At 45.2% G+C, this 24,642-nt stretch overlaps 2 protein-coding genes across 2 annotated transcripts in view; both read right to left on the reverse strand.

Annotated features, from left to right (window-relative positions):
- The window catches only part of adam12a (ADAM metallopeptidase domain 12a), an 80,275-nt gene extending 75,788 nt beyond the window's left edge, over positions 1–4,487 (reverse strand). Inside the window, exon 1 of the mRNA XM_008285506.1 lies at positions 4,291–4,487. Coding sequence (XP_008283728.1) covers positions 4,291–4,396 — 106 coding nt within the window. The 5' untranslated portion in view covers positions 4,397–4,487. The remainder of the gene's footprint in view (positions 1–4,290) is intronic.
- Positions 4,488–6,089: 1,602 nt separating this feature from the next.
- cunh10orf90 (chromosome unknown C10orf90 homolog) lies at positions 6,090–22,924 on the reverse strand. The gene is made up of 11 exons (XM_008285507.1): positions 22,889–22,924; positions 22,044–22,774; positions 21,059–21,122; positions 18,851–18,942; positions 16,111–17,407; positions 14,368–14,514; positions 13,977–14,098; positions 13,486–13,639; positions 12,022–12,085; positions 11,121–11,211; positions 6,090–8,104 (listed from the first exon to the last, which is right to left on the reverse strand). The coding sequence occupies exons 2-11, from the start codon at positions 22,632–22,634 to the stop codon at positions 8,066–8,068; spliced, it is 2,661 nt and encodes an 886-aa protein (XP_008283729.1). The 5' UTR covers positions 22,635–22,774; positions 22,889–22,924; the 3' UTR covers positions 6,090–8,065.
- Between the last annotated feature and the right edge of the window lie 1,718 nt (positions 22,925–24,642).

Here is a 24,642-nt window from a genome sequence, read left to right on the forward strand (position 1 = left end):
GGAAGTAAACATGGATGGTAACGGTGGAGCGTATCTGCCACTCCCCCGCCGCCACCGATGGAGGAAACAGAAGTGTGAGCGCTAACTAAACTAGCATCAGCAGCCAAGTACTGCCTGTGTGTTCTGGACACTTCCACCCCGTCGGAGCGCTCCGACGTGCACAAGCGTACTGGTCCGTTAGGCGTGAACTCCAGCGAAGTGTTCTAACAATACACTCTTTATTATAACAACTATGAACAATAAATATTAACAACAGATGAGCCTTCCAGCATCAAGCCCTCCTTGTATCTCGACCTCCATCTTGACAATCCGACAGCCTTGCTATCCGACATTAAAGAAGGTTTTACATTTGTGTCGGATTATCGAGTCAGTTTTTGCCAACATTTAAAGGTTTACATGTAAACGAATGCTTTGTTTCCCTCAGATTTTGCTAGTTATTATCAGAACAGAACATTTTTCATAGAATTACATTTAAAAATGAATCAAAAACTTTTTACAGTGCATCAGTGTCAGATTTGTCCAGTCGAGGATCTTCTGTCAAAACATGCTTCTTTATCTCCTCTAACTTTGCCAGAAGAGCTGGTTTCATATCTGCCTCAGACTCAGTTTAGATATAAAGGTGTGTATTTTAAACAAAAAAATGATATATATATATATATAATCATAAATTTAAGAACCCTTTTCTGTATTTATGATTGCTCGTCGAGACAGCTAAAGTACTTCTCGTCTAATTGCTCGAATAATCAATGGAATAATCAGCAGAATACTTGATTGCGTAACAAATTGATGGCCTTAATGTTAATCTTGAATTATTAGCGGTTCCTCCTCTCTTTAAACACTTAATGCCACCGACGATTTACTGGTGTTCCTATGTGCAGAGAAGCTGCCAGAATTTGCCTCCAGCAAAATTATCATGAGGACACATGCTGATATGATGTTCAAGCTCCAGGACCCGGTGTAGCTGTTTAAGCAAAAGATTCCTGACAAACCAAATGCAAATTCGAGCTACTTTTTTTTTCATTTCGCAGCAGAAAGGTTGACATGTCATAGCAGCGAAAGAGCAGGTGGAACTAATGACACAGAAACGACGGCTCGGTTACATTAAGTGTCTCAGTAAGTCATTCCAGGGGCGAAGCAAAGCTCTGCAACTGCTGAGCTCAACTGTATTGATCACACCTGCGCTGTTCCTGTTGAAATGTCTCTCACGAGCGCGGGTGTGTTTTTCATCTCGTTCTTCTTCCCGTGGCCAGAGAAGACAAAATGAGGGGGAAAAAAAAGGGTTTTAGGCTTTTTTAGATTCATCGTTCAATACCGCCGGGGAGGCATCTGATTGGTCCCAGACCCATTGTGCAGCGTTGCAACAGCCCCGAAAATACAGCCGGAGTCACAAAGAATCATCTTCAGCAACAAGAAGAACAGGGAGTCCAGCAACAGATGGTTCGACTGCGACGGAGCCAGTTCGTGAAGTCAGTCTAGGATTACATGAAGAGACAGGCAGCCCCAGTCCAGCAGAGTGGGAAGCTCTCCAGGATGACTGCAACAAGATAGAACCGGAGCTCTTCTAACGGCAAAGGATGATCACAACAAAGAATAACGTGCCTTTTACTGCACTTTCTATCAATAAATACAATTATTTATGCCATTATTTTGAAAGCGGCTTCCCTTTATGTTGAGTGCACACAACTTTTGTAGGCTAATGACTACCTGGCCTCCACCAACCAGTCATTTGATTTCACCTTTGACCTTCTGGATTCACTTCATCATTTATCTCATTAGACATTTTGCCCGTAATGACTGCAGGAGTTCTTTTTTTTGAGGACACAGCACCATAATCTAATCATTTCATCTTGGGTCTAAGGGAACATCAATGCCCAATTTGATGAAATTTCCTCGAGGCATTCACGAGACGTTCATAAAAACGAGACGGCTGAATGAACAGATGACCCGAAAGTACAACGCCTCCGGCCTCAGCTGTCCCCGGCGAGGGGGCATAAAAACAATAACCTTCATTAAACTACACCTAAATGTACTGCGAAAAAAAGGAACCAGCTCATAAACCGTCCTTGTGAAACACTGACAGGGTGGTACTCGAACTGACCCAGACGGATTTGACACATCGGAGAGATATCCGAGCCAACTGGAACCCTCTGGCCAGACCGGAGAGAAGACGCTCGGGGAGGAGAGGCACGCCGAGCTCAACTCTGACCTGTCTGGGGCGTGAAAGCGTGATGAGAAAGTCCAGAGCCGGAGTCAGATTTCAGCTTGTGTCTCAAGCTTTCACTGGGAGGTCAACTCAGTCCAAAGCAGATTTTTAAAAAGAAATTAATGTAACACATGTAGGGTCAGGCCACATGAGCACAATCCAGCTATTTTCCCCTCTCACACATAAATATTCCCACTGCAGAACAGCAACTGGTTGATCAATCTGTCTTGATGCACAAGCACAATCCAGCCAAGTCTTCTTACCAGCCTCCTGGGTCTTAAATATCCTGAACAACTCATCTGGAAGATACGAATCCATTCATACTGAGAAGATACTAAATGCCTTTGACTTGAGATGGGTCACATCGTGGCGATAATGTCTCTCAGAGGGAGGACACTGTTTGCTGAAGGAATGTTTTACTACGGTCCAAAAATATATTTGCAGCTCAACTTTCATTTGTCTGCGAGCGCAGCACGCAAGCTGCATGCAGCGCTCGAGGCGCAGACAGTCATGTTGGCTGAAGCGGTACAGCTGGCCAGTAAATACTGGCTGACACTGAGTGTGTCAACCACGGGAGGAAATCATTCACAAGTGATCCACGGCAAGGACAGAGACATGCAGAAGACGGACAGGGAGGGAAAGCAACGAGAAAGCTGGAGGAGCGGTGCCATGAAATATGTATGCAAACATGACATTGCATGGAGCTGAGCTGCTCCATCTTTCCTCCGCAGCCTTGGACTGGATGAAGTGCAGTCTGGAGATAAAGTAAGAGGCTCATAAAAAAGAAGGAGGACTAATGATTCCCACTCATGCTTGGACATGATCTAATTATTTTAATTGATCAAAACATGACTTTGTCCAAAAATGTGGGAAACATTTCCACTGCCAAGTTCTGAAAGCCCAAGGTCACATCCTCAGCTGGCTTCTTCTGTCTGATCAACGCTCCCAATTGTGTTCAGTGATCAAAAGCAGAGGATTTTTTCTTCCTGATTCAAACACTTAAATGATTCTAGGATTACCACAGTTGAAGCCAGTGAAGTTTTTGTGGGTTATAACAAGCATCTGGTCACACTTCCACCTCTGTCAGCTCACCACAAACAGGTACAACAGAGATCACCTCCGATTTGACACACAAATGAACCGGCGGTGATGGTTTTCAGCCCGAGCCCACGGGGAAGACACATCAAGGCCACCGTCTGATGAACTGTTGATGAATAAATGAACTACTTCCCTGTGCTTCAATCCCAGTTTTACACGTTCGCCCTTGCTGGTAATTAATTCCCAGGATTCCACAGCGAGTGTCGTGACTGTGTTTGGAAGTTTTTCAGCAGGCTGAGACGCAGCTCCACTGTTTGAAACGCTGTGAGTGGTATCCTTGTTTGAATCTCACCTAGAGCAGAGGATGCTGGTGACTCAGATGTCATGAGCTCCAGCCCAAAGGACTGAGCAGCCACAGTACACCAGCAGCCTGTCAGACACGAAATGTGCAGCTTTCGAATAAAGTTCAAACCAACGATTAGACATTTATGCTCCGTTTGACACTGAAGTTAAACCCAGAATTCATCCGTAATTGAAAAAAAATTGAAGCATGCTTGAAGTGCCTTGAAAACCCCCTGCTTGCTTGAAGCACCAGGAAAAAAGAAAAACGCCTCAAGTGCTACTGATTACCAAAGAGAGTTTCAGCATCATCAATTATACAGCGTCTCCTCTCGTTCTGAGGTGCACTCTTGGTGGACTGAGAGCTGAAATTCCGTGTTCTGTCTGCTATTCTCACAAAGACCTTTTTGGAGAGGATGAGAGCGAGGCGTGAATCTAGAAAGTTTGTGTCGAGGAGATGTCTCATTCTGCTCGAACATGTGTTGCAGGTCCGTAAGTGTGGTGCTAACAAAGGCTTCCATAAAACATGATCCATCAGCCAAAGCATGGAGGACACACAGCAGACAATATGCACAGTGACACACGCTGAATACTAAACAGACAGCTTCTTCATTCGGGTGTCATTTCTCTAAATGTGCCACCAAAACAACCAATAAAACAATCTGGGTACGACTTTTACGCACGGATCATCATCCATCTCCACCGCTTACCTTCCACGGATCTGGAGAGCACCCTGTCACCCACCGACAAAGAGACGGTCAGAGCCTGAAGTGCTGCCAAAATAACAAACTTCAGACACCGGCTCTCGGGGTTCATGGTGCTGGAAGCGTGGACTGGTTCCGGCCAACTGTTTCACTGCGGCGCAACCATCATACAATCACAGTCCGACAACAGCTGATGCGCAAGAGCCTCCCCAAAATAAAAAAGGGAAAAAAAAAAAAAAAAAAGACTTCCTGAAATATGATCAAGCGGCAAAATACGAGCCGAGCTTGAGGGAAATCCCGATGACAGCTGATCCAACTCCGCGCACTTTCTCCCCATTCAAAGAAGTCCAAGGCTGCTACGCGCAACAACAACAACAAGGAGGAAAAAAAAAAGTGAGAATTGAGGGAGGAATAAAGGAGGAGAAGATTGACAGACAACACAAGCCGCTGCTGTGTCGGTCGCCCACTGGAATGACATCAATTCCAGCAGCAATTACTGGCGAGAAGTGTTGTCTTATGAGTACAGACCATGTGCTTCAACGAGACGCTCCGCGGGGTCCTAGAGCCGCTGCCGACGCTCCCAGTCAGCCTGGAGACGGAGCTGCGTCAAGGTGGACACGAAGAGGACGCAGATCCGGTGGTAGCTTTCAAAATAAAATGTATCTCTCAAAGCCTTAACATCAGATCACAGCTTTTAGTAGCATTTGTCCTCTCTTACATACAATGACTAGTCAGATTTTTTCTCCCCCCCCAAAAAATAAGTAAATGAATCCTGAAAGTTCACCTTTGAAATAATTTTCACTCGTCTCTTTTTTCATCAGTTTCGCTGTGATGTAACTGAAAGCTCACAAAAAGATATGAGGACCTCCATAAGTCACTTAATAAGAAAAAAAAAATCCAAAATCTGCTTTTATTGTCTCAAATATAAAAGCTGTTTGAAAATGGAAGGTGTTCCAGTTCATGAGGTATCTAATATTTTGAACACAACATCCCGAAAAAGCGACAGATTACAGCAAAGCTTTTGCACAAATGTCCAAAAACCCAACAGAAATTCACTTTTAAAAAATGCCTTTATTCTTGCAGAACCGTAAAATGCGCAGACCTGGTGTTTTATTTTGAAGGGGAACCCCTTCATTTCGGTTCTGATCCTTGGTGTGAGCTGGTTAACTTCACCCTGCCTGCTTAGATGGCATACATGGAGCCAGTGTAGCAGCCCAGCCCACACTCACATTTGAATAATGTCCTCCACTCGCAGATGTTATGATGGGTAGGTGCTGGTATTCGGTCTGAGTAAAGCTGGAGGCAGCAGTGTGTGGAGACGCACTCTGTTGTCTGAACACAGAACGTGGCTTTGCTTGTGACACTTTAAAATATCAGACATGTTCATGACACATCACAGGAGGAAAGTCCAGAGAGATGCACAATGAAAACCAGCCATGTAGACCCTGTTAACCTGCTCATTTATGCCCTCCACTGTGCGCACCACGTGGCCTTCAGGACGGAAGGCCAGTAGAAAACAGACTGGTGTCCTCCTGCAGGCTGAGAAAGCTTTTTTTATCTCCAATCAGGGGGAAATTAACATATAGCATTTCAGTTTGCTCCCAGCCTGGTGCAGACTTAAGATACTGGAAGATGCCACGACACCCGAGTTAAAATATGAGAGCTTGAGCAGATAGTGAATCCAAAGTTTACCGACGTCGCTGCATCTTACCTCAGGTGGATCCACTTTGGTGGAAAGTTTTCAGCAGAGCTTGGACAAGAATTTCACATTTGAAGAGAAGTTTCAAAAAAGGAGAAAAACACGATTCAGATATAAAATCAATGTATTTATATTCAAATATTAAATATGTATAAAGTATGTTTGGTGTTACAGCCCACTGCAAGGAGCAGCTACACCAATACAATCATCTTTAAATAGAGAAACCCACACACACAGTAAATGACATTCCTCCAACAGCATCCACGCTTTAGAAGTGTCCTATTCTACTTTCAAATTATTATAATGAACCACGGATGCTGTTATTAATACACCCCTACTGTCCAAACACACCCACACATGTAATTGCACTGCCATGAAACGAGGATCGCAAAAATAGTCGCGACCATCTGTTTTCCGCACGACATCGGAGAAAATGAAGACGGATGAAACAGCTGGACTGTGAGAGAACTCCGACTTAAAGGCTAATGAGTAAAATAACAATTAGGAGTAATGAAAAGAGCTTCGGCTCTGTTGTCTGTTACTCCAAAAATAAGTCTTTTGATTCGCCCAGCTCCCTTATACCATCGAGCAGCACCCCTCCCTCCCTCCCTCCCAGCAAATTCACTTTGGATCAAAACACTCAAATTCAAATCTGCAACGGCAAGGCCCGGTCCATCAGGAAACAAAGGCAGAGACAAAGGCTCCATTCAGCAGCACTGTCCGTTAACAGTGAGCTTCCAGTGAGGAGAGGTCACATTCCTCCATCTTACAGCTAATAGCTGGCACTGAACGATGGCAGGGCCCACTTCAGGATTCTTTCTGCTTATTGGATGCATAATGAGGATGACGCTGGAGGACCGTCCTGGACGGGACTGTGAAGAATAATGAATGATTCTGTCCTATAGCGCTGCTTCGCATCACATGAGATCATGTGAAAGTGGTTGTGCGAGCACTCCATCATGCAGCGAGAGGCTCCTCTGCATCCCATTACGCGCAACTATTTTGGAAAGAAAGGCGACCTGCAATCAAGTGAAAACAAGATAACGTTGATAAACTGCATACATTACTGGTTTTAGATGTTGCATCAAAAGGATATCAGTCAGCGTGATGTACGATTCGAGCCGCGGCGCTACGTTCAGATGTCATTTCATACAATCTTTTTGGCATCCTTAGCTTGTAATTGCACACCGCAAGGGTGGCTGAGACGGCCGGTGACAGAAACATCTGTTTTTCTCAGAAGACAAATCTAAGACAGTCTTTAAAAAAAAAAAAAAACCCTCAGAAGGTCATTCAACAGCGCTTACTGCTGCTTTTGAAGATATTTCCAGATCCTAGAAGGACTCTACTTCCTCAGTGCATCTAATATATTCACTCTTTTGACTCATTGATCTTTTTTTTTGTTTCGTTTTTTTGCAGCAAAACAAAGACGGACTGGTGACTCGACCCGCCGGGCCAACTGGTGGCTCTGTCAAGCTGTGGAGGGTATTTTGTTGGCATGGTGTGGGTCTGCTTGTCCCCTTGGAGGGAAAAGTCACTGAAAATCAATACAAATGGTGCTCCATCCCTCCAGTAGAGTTTCACAGACTTGTAAGATCGATACCGAGGCACACTGAAGCTGTTCTGGCAGCTCAGGGTGGGCCAACCCCTCACTGAGGCACATTATGCTGGCTTTTCTTTCTTTAGTTTGCCACCCGTCCTTATCCTCTTATTGGATTGTTGCAAGAAATTAAAAGAATTCAGAAGTAGAGTCGTCACATTAATCTATGAAGTTTTTGCTTAGCATTTTGTTTTGTTGCATTAGGAAGAGAAACAGTGTGAATGAGGATATATATATTTAAAAAAGTCTTGAAAGTTCTGGAAAACCCCTCAAACTGGCGGCATGCTAACCGACCTTCTGGGTTTTGAAAAGATCTCCACAGATTTAACCCCCAGAAAAACAGATGTGAGGCTCTGTACGTTGAATGTAACGTGGGAGAAACCAGACTGGACAGCAGAGTTCTGTCAGGAGCTGATGTTCTGATTCTGATCCACTTCATCAGTCCGTTGTGTGACTCTTCTTTGATATGCGGTCGTCTTCGTCATTTAGCTGTTGCTCCGTTGAAGGACTTGATCCAACAGTTTCTGCAACGAGGACAGAAACAGTCAAAGGCCTGCTCGTTCATCCTGAGCCCTGTGCAGAGGCAGGAGTGATGCCTGCTACCTGTCACCCTGTCACCCCCTCAGCCAGACCCCCGTGTTATCGGCCTCAGCAGCAGCAGCAGCAGCAGCGTGGGCGGGGAGCAGCCGTTGGTGGGTTTCCACGCTGTCTGCTGCAGCTTTCCCTGCCACTGAGGAGGCCTTTTGTTTTCAGGAACACAGGCCCTCATACACCCAGCACAATGAGACTGTTTCTGTTCATAACCAGAGAAAAGGGGTGAGGGGTGACATGGAGGGATTCCTCCCAGCAAATCTGTTTTTTATTTTTTATTTTTAGTGGATGATAAATATTGAGCGTTATAAAAAAAGGTGCAAATGCTGTCACTCACTTTGAAACTACAATGTGTCAGTTTTTCTCATCTAACTCTTGGCGGAAGTAAGGAAATGGAAAAGTTTGGCAGCAGCGACCTCTAGTGGAGCGTCATGGTTCTGACAGCTTCAATAGTCAGTGTATTATGGTGTGATGCTTGAAGAAACAAGTAGAAGTGACATTTACTTTTAACATGCATCTTTTTGCATTTCTGCATCTTTACCACGTTCACGATGGTTCAGTCCAGAGCTACATGAAGGCAGTGGTGGAGGAGGATTTTATTAAATTAAAGAGAAGTACTAATACGACACTATCAAACAAGTAAAAGTATTTTGGCATTGTTGGAAAAATGTACTTCAAAAGTGAAAAGCATTCATTGTGCAGTTAATTGTTTCCTGTCAGTGTTTTTCTGTTATATATGATGGTTTTGGATTAATATTGCAGCTGCATCAATGTGAGTGCTGTAGATGTTTAACCCTATTTTGGACCCCAGGCCATTTGGTTTAGATGACAGGTATTGGGTTTTTTTGTTTTTTGCTTTTTAATTTGTGAAGACTTTTTTTTAAATATAAAAAGATTTGTCATGCATTTAGAACCAAAGATACATCAACTTATCAGAAAATGTGTTGAACAAAGTATAAATGAACACCAACAAATATCCATCCATCCATCATCTATACACCTTCATCCTCACCAGGGGGGCTGGAGCCTGTCCCAGCTGACTCAGGGTGAAGGCAGGTTCACCTGGACAGGTAACTAGTCTATCACAGGGCTACACTTAGAGACAGACAACCAAGCACACTCACATTCACACCTACGGACAATTTACAATCACCAATTAACCTCAGCATGTTTCTGGACTGTGGGAGGAAGCCGGAGAACCCAGAGAGAACCCACGCTGCACGGGGAGAACATGGAGACTCCACGCAGAAAGATCCCGGGTGTCCTCACCGGGACGCGAACTGGCAACTGTGCTAACCACCACTTCACCTTGTAGCCCACCAACAAATATTTTGCACATATTCTTTCTAGGGGTCCAGTGGACCCCGAAAAACCTTCTACGTATGGCAAAGTCCTGATCAGGGTTAAGGTTGAGCTAATTTTACCTACTTTATACCCGATTAGGTGGTTTGATATAAACAAACGCTTCGTATTCTAGAAGTTCATGCTGCCATCCTGTGAGAACCATGTCGTGCTAAAAAAAAGTCAGTTCATGAGTTCAGGGAGGACAGTCCTGTGTTTGTCTTTGTGTTGACTCATTTTCCAGCTTGTTATTAAAAAGTAGGACCATTTTCTTAATCAATCAACTCAACTATTAATGCATTTGGATGGAGGGATTTGCAGTAATTAGAAAAACGCTGTCAGACAAATGTAGTGGAGTAAAAAGTAGAATATTTGCCTCTGAGATGTGGAGTACAAGTATGAAGTTAAAATGAAAATATTTAACCAAATTTGTACTTAAGTACAATATTTGAGTAAATGTGCAACCAAATAAAATGTAAAAAGCTGAAAATGATCTAAAAATATTCCTGAATTCCTACAATTTTAACATCGGAGGACTTTATCTTGAACACTTTAATAAAAGAAAAACAAATATCTAGAAAGCTTCTGCCTAATTTGCAGTATGTAATGTATTATTTCACTATGACATCGAGCAAACAGTTAAAAAAACGTGATCCTTGATTCAAAATCACCTGAACGCTGCTTCATCAGAGCCCTGCCAATCAGTCTCCGTAGGTCAGAGAACAACTATTAGGCCGCGCTGTATTTTATTTATCGTAATTTGCCATTAAGCCCACAACCTGTTCCTCCCAACATCCACAAATAGGCCCGCCGTCCCATCTGCCCCCGTGTTGTTGTGTTTCTGACATTTTCCTACCGACGTCCTTAAAGTTCAACCTCGTGTCTCCCACTCGACGCCGGCCTTTTCAATTAGCCATAATAGAGTTTGTCGGCCATTTAAATCCATTATTTTCAACAGCTGCATTACTCTGAGGAGAGGAAAAAAGCTGCATTATTAGTACAGAAACCCTTTAGTGTTGGCCATTAAAGCCAAATGGCTCACCCCCTTCGTGAGGCTTAATTGAGCTTGTAGGAGAAAGGTGTGTTATTACTTGCTCAATTGCCTGTGGGTCATATACACAATTAATGTTGTGTTCGGTGTCTCGGGCAGATGCTCGCGACACCCGGACAAGCTGCTTTGAGGTTGTTTGCTTTTATTCTGCGAGTGTTCGGTGACTCGGCGCATCATTTCAGGGAGATCGAATAAAATATTAAAAGAAGACTTCATCCCTGTACGACTGACCCGCCCCGCCGACTCCTCATCTTGTTGTATTTACCGCTTTAACCAGCGTCATATACAATTTTTCTCCTCAGTTGCATAGCTTTAAGGTAAGTGAATCATTTATTATGTGCTGAATTATTAAAAACCCAGCTCTCCGGTGCCCAATGCCATTAAGAGCAGCTTGTTATACATAAACTCCTCACATTCCACCTCACATGTTTGGAAACTTTGACATCCTGGCGGCGATTAGGAATGTGATAATGTTGGCTTCGATGATGCTTGACTGCTGGTTAGTGTGGGGAATTAATAAGCTCATTTATTCTTATTTTAATAAAAAAGGACGTTACCTTTCTGAAGAGCTCCACTCGCTGCCTGTTGCTCAAACAGGCCTCACGCTTCTTCTCTTCCTCTTTTTTCCTCTTCATTGCTGCAACGGTGCTGGAGCGAAATTGGAAAAAAAAAAAGATGGCTGAAGTTTAATAATTTAAAAATTGGCAATCAAAGGTGGGTCTAAAATTTTAAAAAAAACTATATTTTTTGCGCAAGAAATTCACTTTACATGCACCACTACCTACTGCACCACTGCGTTTATTCATACAGGTGACAAAAGGTGTATTGATGGGGTGAGTTTAATTGCATAGCAGCATTGATTCTGTTCAGTTTCTGGAGCATTACTGGGGGATAAAAAAGTACCATTTTTCCCACAGATATTCCCTCATTAGGTGTTCAGATGATGCTCCAAAAATATCTCATAGTTGCTCAACTGTTTAGAGGTCTGGTGACTGCGAAGTTATGTAGGTTTCATGCTAATCAAACCATTCGCTGACCCCCTCCGGCTCTATAAATGGGGACATTTTTATCTGCTCCCATCAGGGTAGAAGTGTTTCATTCTGGGACAAAGATGATCAGAAAAAAACGGTATTGATTTGCAGGGATTTGTCCCTCTAAGGGGACAGGTGGAGTCACCAGATGCCCTCGCTGTAGGGGTCAATCGCTTAATTCATCACCTTTCTGCATTTATAATAACATCCTGTATAAATCCTAATAAATACGGAGATCTTCCAGGGAGGCATAATTAGAGCAAAAAAAAAAAGCCTTGACAGATAAACAAGAGCAGCAGATTTTGCTCTCACTGATTCAGGTTTTTCCTTCAAATGCAAAAGTGACACGAGAGATAAATCTGCCGACGAAGGGAAACAAAAAAAGCTTCTGACAGCGTGACGAGGTCGAGATTCAGACGAAACTCACCGCTTGGGTCTGGGCTGCATCTCTTTCCCCGTAATGGCTCTGTCTCTGGGTCTGAAAAGGTTACCTGGAGACAAAAGCATGTACACACTCACACAATGCTGATCCAGCTGAACGCAATAAAGCACTGAAGTCAATCACAGCAGCTTTTCCTGGAGTTAAAAGAAACTAAAAGCCTCCACTTTTAGAGAAAAAAATATTAGACAGAGCACAGAGAGTATTTCAATAAGTCCACCGTCTGTGTTACATCACCAACATACATTATGAGCTCTGTTATACAGATAAAACAATCTGACAGCAACATGAACACCGTCCCAGCTGTTATGCAGGTTTCCGTCCAGTAGAGGGCAGAGAGAGCTGCAGAATCTCTGTCGCACATCTGTAAAATCTTTACTGTTTACCGGCACTCTAACCTGATCAGACCGAGAACACGACGACGTTTGAAGGTCACGGAGATGCTTCCATTTAAATCCAGTGCCAGCAATCACTCAGGAAACCTTGTGATTGAACAGAGAGGCGCCTGCATGTATATATAGAGACGTGCATAATAAAGCTGTTTCACTTCAGGTGCCCTTTACTGTGTTTAGCCACAGCTTAGCAGAGCCAGGCACTTCCCTCCCTCGCTCTCTTTTTATTTGTCACTGCCTAAAAATACTTTGGATGACGGGGTGAGAATGTCATTATTGGCCTGTTATGTAATCCATCCGGCATTTTCTCTCTTGTTTGGATATTTTATGCAACTTCTATAAAGTGATACCATCCATCCATCATCTGTACACCGCTTAATCCTCACTAGGGTCATGGGGGGCTGGAGTCTATCCCTGACTCAGGGTGAAGGCAGGTTCACCTGGACAGGTAACCAGTCTATCACAGAGCTACACTTAGAGACAGACAACCAAGCACACTCACATTCACACCTACGGACAATTTAGAATCACCAATTGACCTCAACATGTTTCTGGACTGTGTGGGAGGAAGCCGGAGAACCTGGAGAGAACCCACGCTGCACGGGGAGAACATGGAGACTCCACGTAGAAAGATTCCGGTGCCCCCACCAGGACGCGAACCGGCGACCTTCTTGCTGCGAGGCAACAGTGCTACCAACTGCAGCCCTAAAGTGATACCTAAACTTAATATTCTAGAGTCTTAATGAACTGTTCTGGAGGAGTTCTAGCTGCCCCAAACCACTGCTAAGCCAGTATTTTGGGTTTAAGCAAAGGATTTTAGTGGGTTTGGAGCCCTTTGTAGCAAAAAAAAAATGAAAGGGAAATACTCTGTCACTAATCAGCAGCATGAATTCAGAAACTATTTTTATGAGCCCTGAACAACAACAACGAGGCCGGCTGACAACCACCCTCCTCGCTCTTTGTTCTAAATCTGTATGTATGTGATTAGCCGCGTGGCAAACGGCCACCGCAGCTGCACGGGGACAATGGACAGTACGAGGCCCGGCTGCTGGCACGGTACCGTTCAGAGAGGTGGACCAGGTGCTGCCGTGGGCCCTCCCCTGCTGGTCCGCCGGCCCTGACAGCTCCCTCCTCTCCTGCGCCCTTCGCTCCAGCTCTCGCACTCTTCCCTGGGAGCGACTGATGAAGTCCGGTCTGGACCTCAGCAGTGCTTGCTGCCAAAAAACCAAGAAACACATTGCTCTTCTTGACAAAACATTTAAGCCTGAACTCCTGGCGCCCCCCCCTGAACGCACCGCCCCGGGGCAGAAAAAACTCCTAAAGCCAGTTTAAATGTGTCATTCCCTCTGGCTGATGTCTAGGTGGCTGATTTTTAGTGTGAATTAGTTTCACCTCTCTGGGCCTCTAAAATCAAACTCTTGGCTAGTTGTACTGTTTATAACACAAACACACACCAGCAGCAGGGGTTTACATACAGACACTGGTTTTTTCTACCATTCTTATCTTTTGTTTCACCGTATTATTATCTCAGAAAATTACCTTTGAACTCACCTGAAGAGAAACAGTGCCAGCTGACCTTCTTCTGTCCGGACTCAGCGGAACAAATGCAGCATGAGGCCGCTCGTGGACTTGGCTTTGATCGGATGCGTGCATACATTTCCCCTCATCCGTCACTATCAAGGCAGAGAAAATCAAACAATTTGTGTTTACACCTGGCTCGGCTTCACATGCCTGAGCGCAATGCAGAGCCGCTCAACAGCCCTCCAGGCCTGCAGCGACATATTACTTTAGCTTTCACTGTATCGATTCAATCAGAGATCTAAAACAGAAAGTGTTGAACCAGCAACTTTTCTTTTTTTTTTTTTAGCTAATTGTAATAAAGATCAATGCTTCACAAAGTGGGACATTAGGAGCACATGTGAGAGGGAGAGGAGAGAAATACCAGCGTCTCCCTGAGGAGATGCAGCGCCGTCCTTCTCCGAGTTTCTTGTTTTCTTCTTACTAAGTTGTCTTTGGAGTTTGATATTTGCAATGATTGCAGCTGCATTCAGGGCAAGCACTTCCTCCGGAGACTGATGGGAGCTGGGATCTGAAATTCAAGGAAAGGCTTTGATGTAGCTGAGCAGTCTGTGACACTGGCCGTTTGCTTTTTGTTGTTGTTGTTGTTGTCTTGTTTTTTTTTAAAGCTACCACTTGGTTGCACCACAGGCAGATGATTATTTTTTTCTTTAACACAGTTTAATATCCTGCCTCATTTGGTGGTTGACGGTATCAAACATCGAATTTAAATTACGTTGCCCCGGGCCTTGTAATTAATTGACGACACTCTTAATGAATGTGATTAAAGAATAATTAATAATTTCACGCAGAGAAAAGACACGGTGAGCGAAGGAACGCACTTGCTCAGCAGAAAACTCCCTCCGCGCGTCACTTATTCACCTGAACGTTCAGAATTTCACCAGCTTCGGCCGACTGGTTTAAATAATCGAAGGCTGTTTGCTTTATACGTGAGAACACGTCGCTTGTTTGCATGAGTTCAAAGCTGCAGGCTCGAAACTGGAGCTGAAATCACAACGTAAAAACACGCAGGTGTCAATTTTTAACGCTCCAAAAACATTAAAAGCGATAAAAGATAAATAAGCCGGGACTGAATATTTAAAGTCCTTCTGGAAATGCTTCAGTTCTTTAACAAACTAAACTAAGCGTTTACTGATGCGTAGCTTATTTATGAAGACTTGTCGTGACTTGGACCCTGCAGAAGCTTATTTTAACCTAATGTTTAGCATTTTGGGAAATGCATGTGAGTGAATCAGAATCAGAATCACGTACAAGGAATTTAATCAGTAAATGCAGGCATGTAGAGAAGTTACAAATGAACAGGAGCTTGTAGAGTCGAAGCAGGGGGCAAAAGCCAACCTGCTCTGTCCAGAAATCCACCTCCCAGCACCTCTACAGCTCATTAATAATGTGGTTTATTTTCTTGTAGTCAATAAACTCCAGCATTTCACTGCACCAGGGAAAGATCCTGCGCATAACTATTTATAAAAATCCCAACTAAAAACTCAAAGTAAACAGACAACTTTGTGGATTTTGGATTTGACCCCCAAACGGCCAATAAGTCTCCACGACGTCGGCCTGCCAACAGATTTTCGGCCGCACAATCTGATCACTGCATGCACGCGGGATCTGAACGCCAAACTCGTTCCCAGCACATCCTCGTACTTTATTTTTCTCCATGTTTAGCAGCTTGTGATTGCTCTTCCTTCCCAGTGCCGCGAGTGCAAAAAAAAAAGGGGGGCTGAAATATATTATGCATGCAAAGAGATGCGTGGGAAAATGAAAGAAGGTGAAAATGAGAAAGCATGTCTAGGTGCTGATGGGGCCTTTGCGTCTCGGCGATGTTATTTGACATCGACACAGATATCTGCCACGGGTGTCAATTGCACTGGCGGCGGCAGATAAAGGAATAATCCCAATACTATCTAATAATGCCTATCAATAAGACATCAAAGGTGAAAGATCGCATCAAACCTGAGAGGGTGTGTAACAACTCCGAGCGAGAACACACAAACGGCACAAAGGAAGTGTATATTTAGACACTGTCATCCTTTGAAAATGGAGATCAGAGACAGAGGGAGTCTTTGTGCTGACAAGAAGACTGTCAAAGTGGGACACAGAAACCTACCCGGGGCCTTGATGAGAGTTAGACTGGGGGACGCTCTCCTCGTCGCATCCTCCGGTGGTGGCAATCCTTCCTCTTCGCCGCCGTTTGATTTAAGGGCGTCTGCCACTGGCTGACCTGCTTCTTTCAGCGCTTTTCCAGGGCTGATGAAACTACTGTCGGAGTTCACAGGGTTGATATTGGTCTCTTGTGGAAGCCCAAAGCTCCATTTCCTGGCAGCCGGTTGTGTCACATTCTCCTTGCTTGGCTCAGTGTGTCCAATCACATTGCCATAGCAGCTCAGTGGTCTGTGCGGCCTGTCCGATCTCCGTCCAACAGCCTTTGGAGAAGCCTCTGAGGAAACGGGCGCCGCTATGGCGGGGGGGCCGCTCACAAAGAGACTCAGCGTGGATCTGTGCACTGCACCATTTTTCCCTGGATCTGAACTGAACGTGTTTGGTGCCACAGCTGAGTTTGGTCTGGAATTCAGATGGTTGTGTGAAGGTGCTGTGCTGCTTTGTGCATGGTTTCCCTGACTCCATGAGCCGTTGTCCTTATACAGTCCCTCGGTGTAGCTGTGTCTGTACTCGGGGTGTCTGGACCCTCCTTTAGCTGGACTGTAGCTCTCCCTGTGCTCCGTCACTTTGATAATGGTGGCCTTTCTTCTGCGGACCACTGTGTCCACACCGTGGCTAGCTGGTGGCGTTCCTGTCGTGTCTGTGCTTGGAACAGAGCTGGACATCACCCTTTTCTCTGTAACTTTGACTATAGTGGCCTTCCTTTGCACTGTCACCTGCCTGGAGTTTGGATCCATGCCGGAGCCAGGTAGACCACGGTTGCTGGAGCCGGGCAGGCTGGCCGATCTGCTCACTTTTCTGGAGGAGATGGTGATGGAGGAGAAGCCGGCTTTGTTCTGAGGGATGAGAGTGGTCACAGCGGAGCTCGTCTGTATGTGGGCGCTGGTGTTTGCTCCACACAGCGGGGTCGTTGCCTTTATGGGCTGAACACTGCTCGTCCTTTGCAGAGGAGCGTGTGACTTGTATGTCTCGGCGGTGTTTGTGCCTCGTGGCGGAGTGTGTGGTCTGCAGGGATCAGCACAAGTTGTGTGATGCGGAGGAGAGTGCTTCGGGGGCTCTACGCTGCTTGTTTTCATCAGACGGGACTTCCCGTTGGGGTCTGAGTCGGTCCCTGTGGGGAGCTCGTTGGACTTGCTGCCTCCGGGGAAAGCTGACACCCTGTTGATAGTCCAGCCTCTCCGCAGAGCTTGCCAGCCCACAGGTCTGTCCCCTTCATTAGCGGGAAAGCTACGTTTTTCTGGAACCTACAGGGATAAAAGAGATCCTTAATTATGCATGGAAACCCCATCCCACCCTGCTGCTGTCGCTAATGTCTTATGATAAATGTTTTGTCATCGATCAACACAGTAAAACAGATGCCGCGTATTCATCTTGCAAATGTGAGCCGCTATTTGCAAGCGGCAGATCCAGAATGTGGAGCATAACCTAATTCAGTGTGGCATGAGATATTGACAATATGACATCGCTCTAACGCTGCATTTCAACAGCAGGTCAGCTGTCTTGTCTTTCTTCAGGGCTCTGCTGTTTGTTCTTTAGTCAGATGACTCTCCCCATGCTTGACACAGTGAATGCCCCAGTAGCAATGGAAGCAGCAGCAGGCAAAGCCAGCACACAGCGTGACTTATCCCTCGCAGAATAACAATGAGACTCTATCCTCAATAGAAACCGAGAGGCAAGAAGCAACGATTCTGGTCCGCGGGCTCTGATGGTGTTTATGGAGCGTGGAGAAACGCTGATACGTCCCTGTACGAAGCACCAGCAGGTTTATGGTGTGACATACCTCCCTGATGCCTGTGTAAACCACACTAATAAGCAAAAGTACAAGATTCAGTCATTTCAGTGTCCTCTTGGGAATATGTTCAGGTTTCGAGACAACTCTGCCGACGCTTTTTGATCACCGTGACGTTGAAAGATGTCCAAAACAAACCATTTAACACAAAAATGTACAGAAACGGGACACCTTCATATTTATTTATGATCAAATTAGCATGTATCTATAGACCAAGTGTCTTAAAATGATGATAATTAGATAATAGGGATTATGCTTGCAGGCATTTTAGTTTACCAGTTGCTTCCAAATGGCTCATTTTGCACCGCTTTAGGCTGTTTGCAGTGTATAGAGAACCTGTTTCAAAGAGCAAACAGACATTTATAACGACCTGCAAAAGCCCTCTCATGTATTTTCTTGCTGTTGTTGATTCGCTCTCAGCTTCCACAGAGTATATATATATATTTTCTAATGTTGTTTTCCAAAATCTGCACCTTTTACATCTGATGTTTTCCCTTTAGAAGGAGTCGCTCGTAACATAAATAATATTTATTTAGTGGATCAAACGTTCACTTCACAGAAATGAGGGTCACATTGTGTGGGAGTCTAAGAAGCCAGCATGATACAACCTAAATAAATACATTCAGGAGCAACTTTAGACCTTTTTTACACCCGGTGCTGTTACGTGAGGCCTTTGATTTGTCCAGCGTTGAACCAAACCGACGCTGAAACACTAAATCTTTCCCGGTTATGAGCCAGCGGCGTAACATAAAGCACAACACGAGGATTATAAGACCCATTTTCACCTCATTATCCATACAGGGAGACACTTCCCAACACTGATAACCATCGTAATATTTCTGCAAAGCCGCCTCCTGGTTTATCCGGCGCTTAATGTTAAAAGATCGCTATCGGTTACCTGTTTACTAAAGGGAGAGCCTGGATCAGGTGCCTGCCACGTCTTCACACCCAAAACAGCGGCACTGGTGTGACTCCTCTCCACGTCTCCGTCTATGTGTCGGGGCAAAACAAATGATCATGTGTCACGTTCCCTGACAGAACACACACTCACACACACACACACTCACTCTCTCTTGACACATGCAAACACACGAGTCAGCCATCCCTCCGACTGTACGCCGATGTTGACACTGTCAGTAATTGACATTGGCACAGTAAAGTGAGTGCAGCACCACCCCGGCCCTCTCCTCCGCTTCCTCCGGAGACGCAGCAACTTGACTGGTCTGCCTCTCAGCCCTGACTGATACTCTTTTTTTTTTTTTGCCTGGCTGCGTTTCCACCTGCTGCTGTTACCATGGCGACGTGCTCTCACTTTAGGATAACCCTTGAATGCTGTGTGTGTGTGGATTATCCTGTGGTGGTTTTTTTTTGATTTAAGGGAGAAAACCCAGAGACAAGGTGAAAATTGCACCACTTTGCAAATGTGATTAGAGCTGAAAACAACAAAACGAAGCGTCTCCGGGGTGTCATAAAGGGTTCGGGCCTTTCTGACACTTTGTTCTTCCTCCTCCTCTCCCTCCACATGTGTTATTTCTTCCTCCATAAAGGTCACACACCAACGTATCCCCCTCACCCCCTCAAGAAAGTGCTTCTCTCATTACTAGCTGGGCTCAGTTTTTTTTTTTTTCTGAAACAACAGCTGACTTTTAGATCCCAGAGGAAAATAGAGAATCAAGGCCATATGGCAGATACCCTCTGAAGTCCACACCCTCCCAATTTATTCCCCATCCTCCTGAGTCTTATCTAAATATGAAGTGTGGGCAAATTATCCAAAACACGGTGACCCCCTTGAAGATCCAGTTTTATTATCATTTGCTCATTAACATCGGGCCATTTCAAGTTTGTTAGATGTGACTTTTATGGAGGCAGAGGGCACTAACTGTCTGCAGCGAGACCTCGAGTCTGATTAAAACTACGTCTGCAAGGGCAACAACCAGAAAGAGAGAAAGTAATGAGAAAGAAGTCAGTTTCTTTTTTTTTAAATCGGAATAATTGGAACTTCATTCGGTTTCGGATTGAAATGTACTGACGGCTGAGCGGAAAAGCATCAAAACAAATTTGGAGGCAGACTTGCATGGAGGTTTCTTGTTAATCGTCTTTCTTCAAATCGCTGCTGGCGTTTTAAGCCAATTTTTTGGGGGGAGGCGGCACCTGCAGCGTAATTATTCATCGTGAAATGTGGATATTTATGGCTGTTCTGATTGGCTAAGAAGAGGTGTATCAGTAAGTAATTAAACAGCATAGGACACATGATTTGATAGTCCTATTTATACACCATGTGAAGATTGCAAATAGTAATTAGTCGTAGTTGGACATGTTTTCAGTCTGTAGCTTCTAACTAGCAGCGATGCTACGGAGGTGAACGCATCTGAACACAGCCACACTGTCCATCAAAGTTCCTCGCTGCCACGGACGGATCGCTTTGATTTGTGTAAGCAGCCCGAGCCTCGCCGGGATAATCTATGTATAAACAAGGACGAGGTTGAAAGATCAAACCTCGGATCAAACCCGGAGAGCGCCGGGCTGCCGTGTTCAAAGATTAACAGGCCTCCTTCTCCAATCGGCCTGCATCTCTGCTTATCTTTCCGCCTCTCGCTTCCACCCCCACTCTGCCTCTCTCTTCTGCTTCTCAGGCCTAATGGCACCCATTTCCCTTTCTGCCAGCCGGGACCAGCTGTACTTGAAATTGACTTTTGTTTTAAGGAGGCTGTTGTTTAAGGTGATCATCCAGACAGCCAGTCAGTCAGTCAGTCAGTCAGTGTGGGGCGTTTTAAAACACTGCTGCAAGGAGCTGATTAGAAGCAGGTAAACCGTGTCAGCCCTGAAATAAGCTCCTGTTCTCCTTTTAGCTAACTCGGCCCCTGCGGTTACCCCGTGGCCATATTTGTTATAGCGCTGATCAAGCGCTGAACATCAATTGAAACGGAGCCTTTGTTTGTTTCACCGACTCGTTTGTTGCTTCTCTTTGTAAATCTTGGTTTTCATGTGCGTCTTTTTGGTTGTTTTTTTTTTTTAGGCTTGCATAATGGTCGCACTTGCATAACTGTGCTTTTTTTGGAATTAGGAGGGTTTTCTCAGCCGTTATGCAAGAAATAGCAAATCGTACCTGGCGTCTTTGCCGTCGCTTGGTTCTTCTGGAAAGTTGGAGTGATGGGTTGTTTCAGTTTCACCTGCAGAAAGCGTTCAAATGCATTTAACAGATGAACTGAACAAGCTAGCTACGAGGTATTTGATAAGATGGTTATCAATCTCATGACTGTATGGTCGGCTAAAGATGACGCTTGGCCACCGGTTTCCAATCTAAGCTAACCAACAAGATCCTAAAATAAACCATTTCAGCACTAACTTTATAAACGTTTATTTTTTTTTCCCAGTGAGGAGTCAAACACCGAGGGATGTGCTTTGTGCAGCGAGATCTCTGCTGCAGCTCAGCAACGTATCGATTCAAAGCCATATTATCAGTTCACAGGGTAATACGCCCACTGTATTATCTTTGTACATTGACTTGCATCCTCTCAGGGCACACGGCTCCGTCTCTGCTGCCACGGCTCCAAATGAGTCGTAAACCTTGCGAGAAGGCGCCGGGTTCCTGCAGAGTAAGCTGTTTTCAAAGGACGCCGGAGCTCTGCCTTCTCCCTGGGTAACTGAGACTTGACTACAAATGGCTCTCTGTGGCACTCTGTGTGTTTTATTCTGCCTCGCCTGGCACAAAGCGCAGTCACCTCCATTACACAACACTTAACTTCAGACTTGCAGAGCTTACGCCGCCTCGCTAGCATGTAAGAGTCGCGATCACACAACCCGGGTAGGATGTCAGCGAAAAAAAATCCAAGCGAAACCGGCTCAAAGTCGGTAACACTAGAACAGGCACAAAAGGTGTTCTGCGAGGTTTTGGTGCGAGGTTCAAAATAATAAACTCACAAAAGAGTACAAAGGCCTGAAACAGCCCAAATTAACCGGTTTTATAAGGAAATGTAGGATGTTTGCAAAGGTCTATCTGATCTAAATGAAGAATCCCAGAAAATACAACCTGCAAAACTTTATAAATCTGTGCTAAAGGCGTTGTTAGCACCACGTGTTGTGTGTCTTACGTGACCAGGAGAGTGGTCCACCAGCTGGTTTTGGTTGCAGCCATCGGCCACCGTCACCACTCTCCTCTGGATTGGAAGCCAACCGATTTTGACTGGAGCAAGACAGCTGAGTTCAGCTTGTTCCTTCCTCGGTGCCTGTGAGATGTGAGCCCTCTCCCAGCTTCCTCTGCGCTCCGGAGGGGATAAAAACCCGGTTTGGAGGGACTCCTGGCTGCCCAGCGAACTCTCGCACAGGCTGGAGCTCCCACATGAAGAGGAAGCCCTGCTGAAGGAGGGAAAGCCCTTCTGCCTCCAGGAGCGCCCGCTTGGCTCTCTGTCAAGAACCGGCATGGATGCTGTCCGATCGGTGAAAGCCGGGACGTGATTGTGAGCCGGGGCTCTGAGTTTGCTCTGCATCGTCTGCAGCTGCTCCAGCCAGCTGTCCAGTCGGCCTCCTTCGATGGCGCTCTGGGGCCGAGGCGGACGGCGAGGGTGAGGAGCGCCGGGTAGGAGCTCCCCCTCTGATAATAGGCTCTCCCAGTAGGACTCATCTCCTGATCTCCTCCAGCCTGGAGCTCTCCTCAGGTGGGCAGCTGGCCTGCGGAGGCTCATCCCTCCGGAGCTCAGGTAACCACACACAGCTCTCAAGTTTCAGCCCCTTTAGAGTGGAGGTATTAATGAGAATCCCCCCCTGGCTCAACCGGACTTCTTACCACCAGGCATGCCAGAAACGAACCGCGAGGAATTAGCTGCTGGAGAAGTGGCAGAGGTCATCTTAGCAACAGATCTGTTAGATATCAGGACATCATAACCCACTCTACAATCCCCTGCCTTCACTGCAGGGTGCTGCTGACACTAGGACTTACCAGTTAGTGACAAATCATTTTTTCTATCGGTCCTCGGTGTTTGGAGAAGCAAACGCTCTCTGTCTTGGTATAAAGTAGGTGCGAGTGGGTACCGTCTCCACTCAGGCATGCAGCAAAACAAAAGAGTCACTGAGCTGAACATCCAATGCAGAGAGAAAGACGGGACGAGACAGCGGGATGGGCGGGCTGGAGAAGGAAAAAAACACAAACACTTGTTGATGCAGTCCTCGACGTAACGACGTCTCCGTTTATACCCTCGTTGGCAGTTTCCATTTAATCATTAAGACGTCTGAATTTGGGTCTGCGCAAGTCAAACTTCCTGACATTCAGGCGTCCTTATAAACGACAGAGCGACGCTAATGAGCAGATTATCCGTGTTATTCCATGACTCACTTACTTGCTTTGGAAATCCTCTTTGTTGAATTCCCCCCTGTTCCTCCTCTTCCCTGTGATCTCGTGGTTGGTGGCTGATGATGAGGCATTGCTGTCCTCAGGCCTCCGTCCGGCCCATGTGACTTTAACAAGACCGTCTTGAAAATGGGCCAGTGTCCTCTTTGCTAAGTAACCGTGACCCACATGACGCCCCACAATGCATGAGTGAAGGGTGTTTACTAGACAGATGAATTTGTTTCAGGCCGGAGGCAAGATTTGGGCTTCAGATTTCATATAAAGGCGGCTAAATGCAGATCTGCACAACTTCTTCCAGAAAGAAAAAAAAAAGGACTTTGCTTTGATGTTTAATGAATTTCAGTGTTTTCTCAGTGGATTAACAGTCCCCAGATGTCTTTCAAAGCGGTGTCACGGGGTGGAATAACATTTTTCGAATGTCTTTCAAAGGCAGAGATAAGACGGAGATATTTTGACTATCGTTTGCCGCGACTTGCTTTAAGACACCTTATCGAGCTGAGGAGCTATGTGCACAGAAGGTATGCGAAAGCAATTTGCATCTTTTTTTTTTTTTTTGTCTGCTCTGCCGGGGGGAGATAACATCGAAACAAATCAAAAACTCAATTGGGTAAAGAGAGATTTACATGAGATTCAAAGCAGGCGGCTCGTCGTGGGTGATAATGAGCGGCAGCGCCCTCTGCTGGCCGGACTCCAGCATGACAGGAGCAGGAGAGGGAAGGTCAGGAGGTGAAAGGCTTCTCTGAAGGATGCAACCAGAGGAGGCATCAGCGGTGCGAAGGAGATGAATGAAGCTGAGCAGGTGCGTCTCTCTCGTGTCTTTTGTTTGCAGCTTCGACGAACAGCAGCAGGTTCATCATGAAGCACAAAGAGGGAAGGAAATGAACAGCAGCGATTCTAATTCTGTGGTTGAACCAATCAGAGGAATCATCTTCTGTGTGTGTGTGCAGTAAGGTAGCTTTGTTAAAAAATAAAGCAAGTTGAAATAATGCCTGTCATATTTGTGGTTTTGTTGTTTCAAGAGAAGAGAAGCAAACGAAATGTAATTTATACACACTTTATTATCAGTTATATTATAAAATAAATAGATAAAATAGTTCTATAATAAAAAAAACATAATAAAAATGCAAAATGGTCTCCCTCAGTTATTCTCTAACCGTTGTTAGCACCTAGATAATTCAATTGAACATCCTAAATTTAATGATTTCAACTAAAAAAAGCTCATTTAACCTAACTCAACTGTAACCCTTCTAAGCTGAATAAACTTAAAATGAAAAAAAAAAAGCATAAAAGTCATAAATGATTCCCTCCACAGATAATTGGTCGTGTGTAATGACTAATATTAAAGC

The sequence above is a fragment of the Stegastes partitus genome, unplaced genomic scaffold (assembly GCF_000690725.1).
Source record: "Stegastes partitus isolate 25-593 unplaced genomic scaffold, Stegastes_partitus-1.0.2 Scaffold405, whole genome shotgun sequence".
Classification (NCBI taxonomy): Eukaryota; Metazoa; Chordata; class Actinopteri; family Pomacentridae; genus Stegastes; species Stegastes partitus.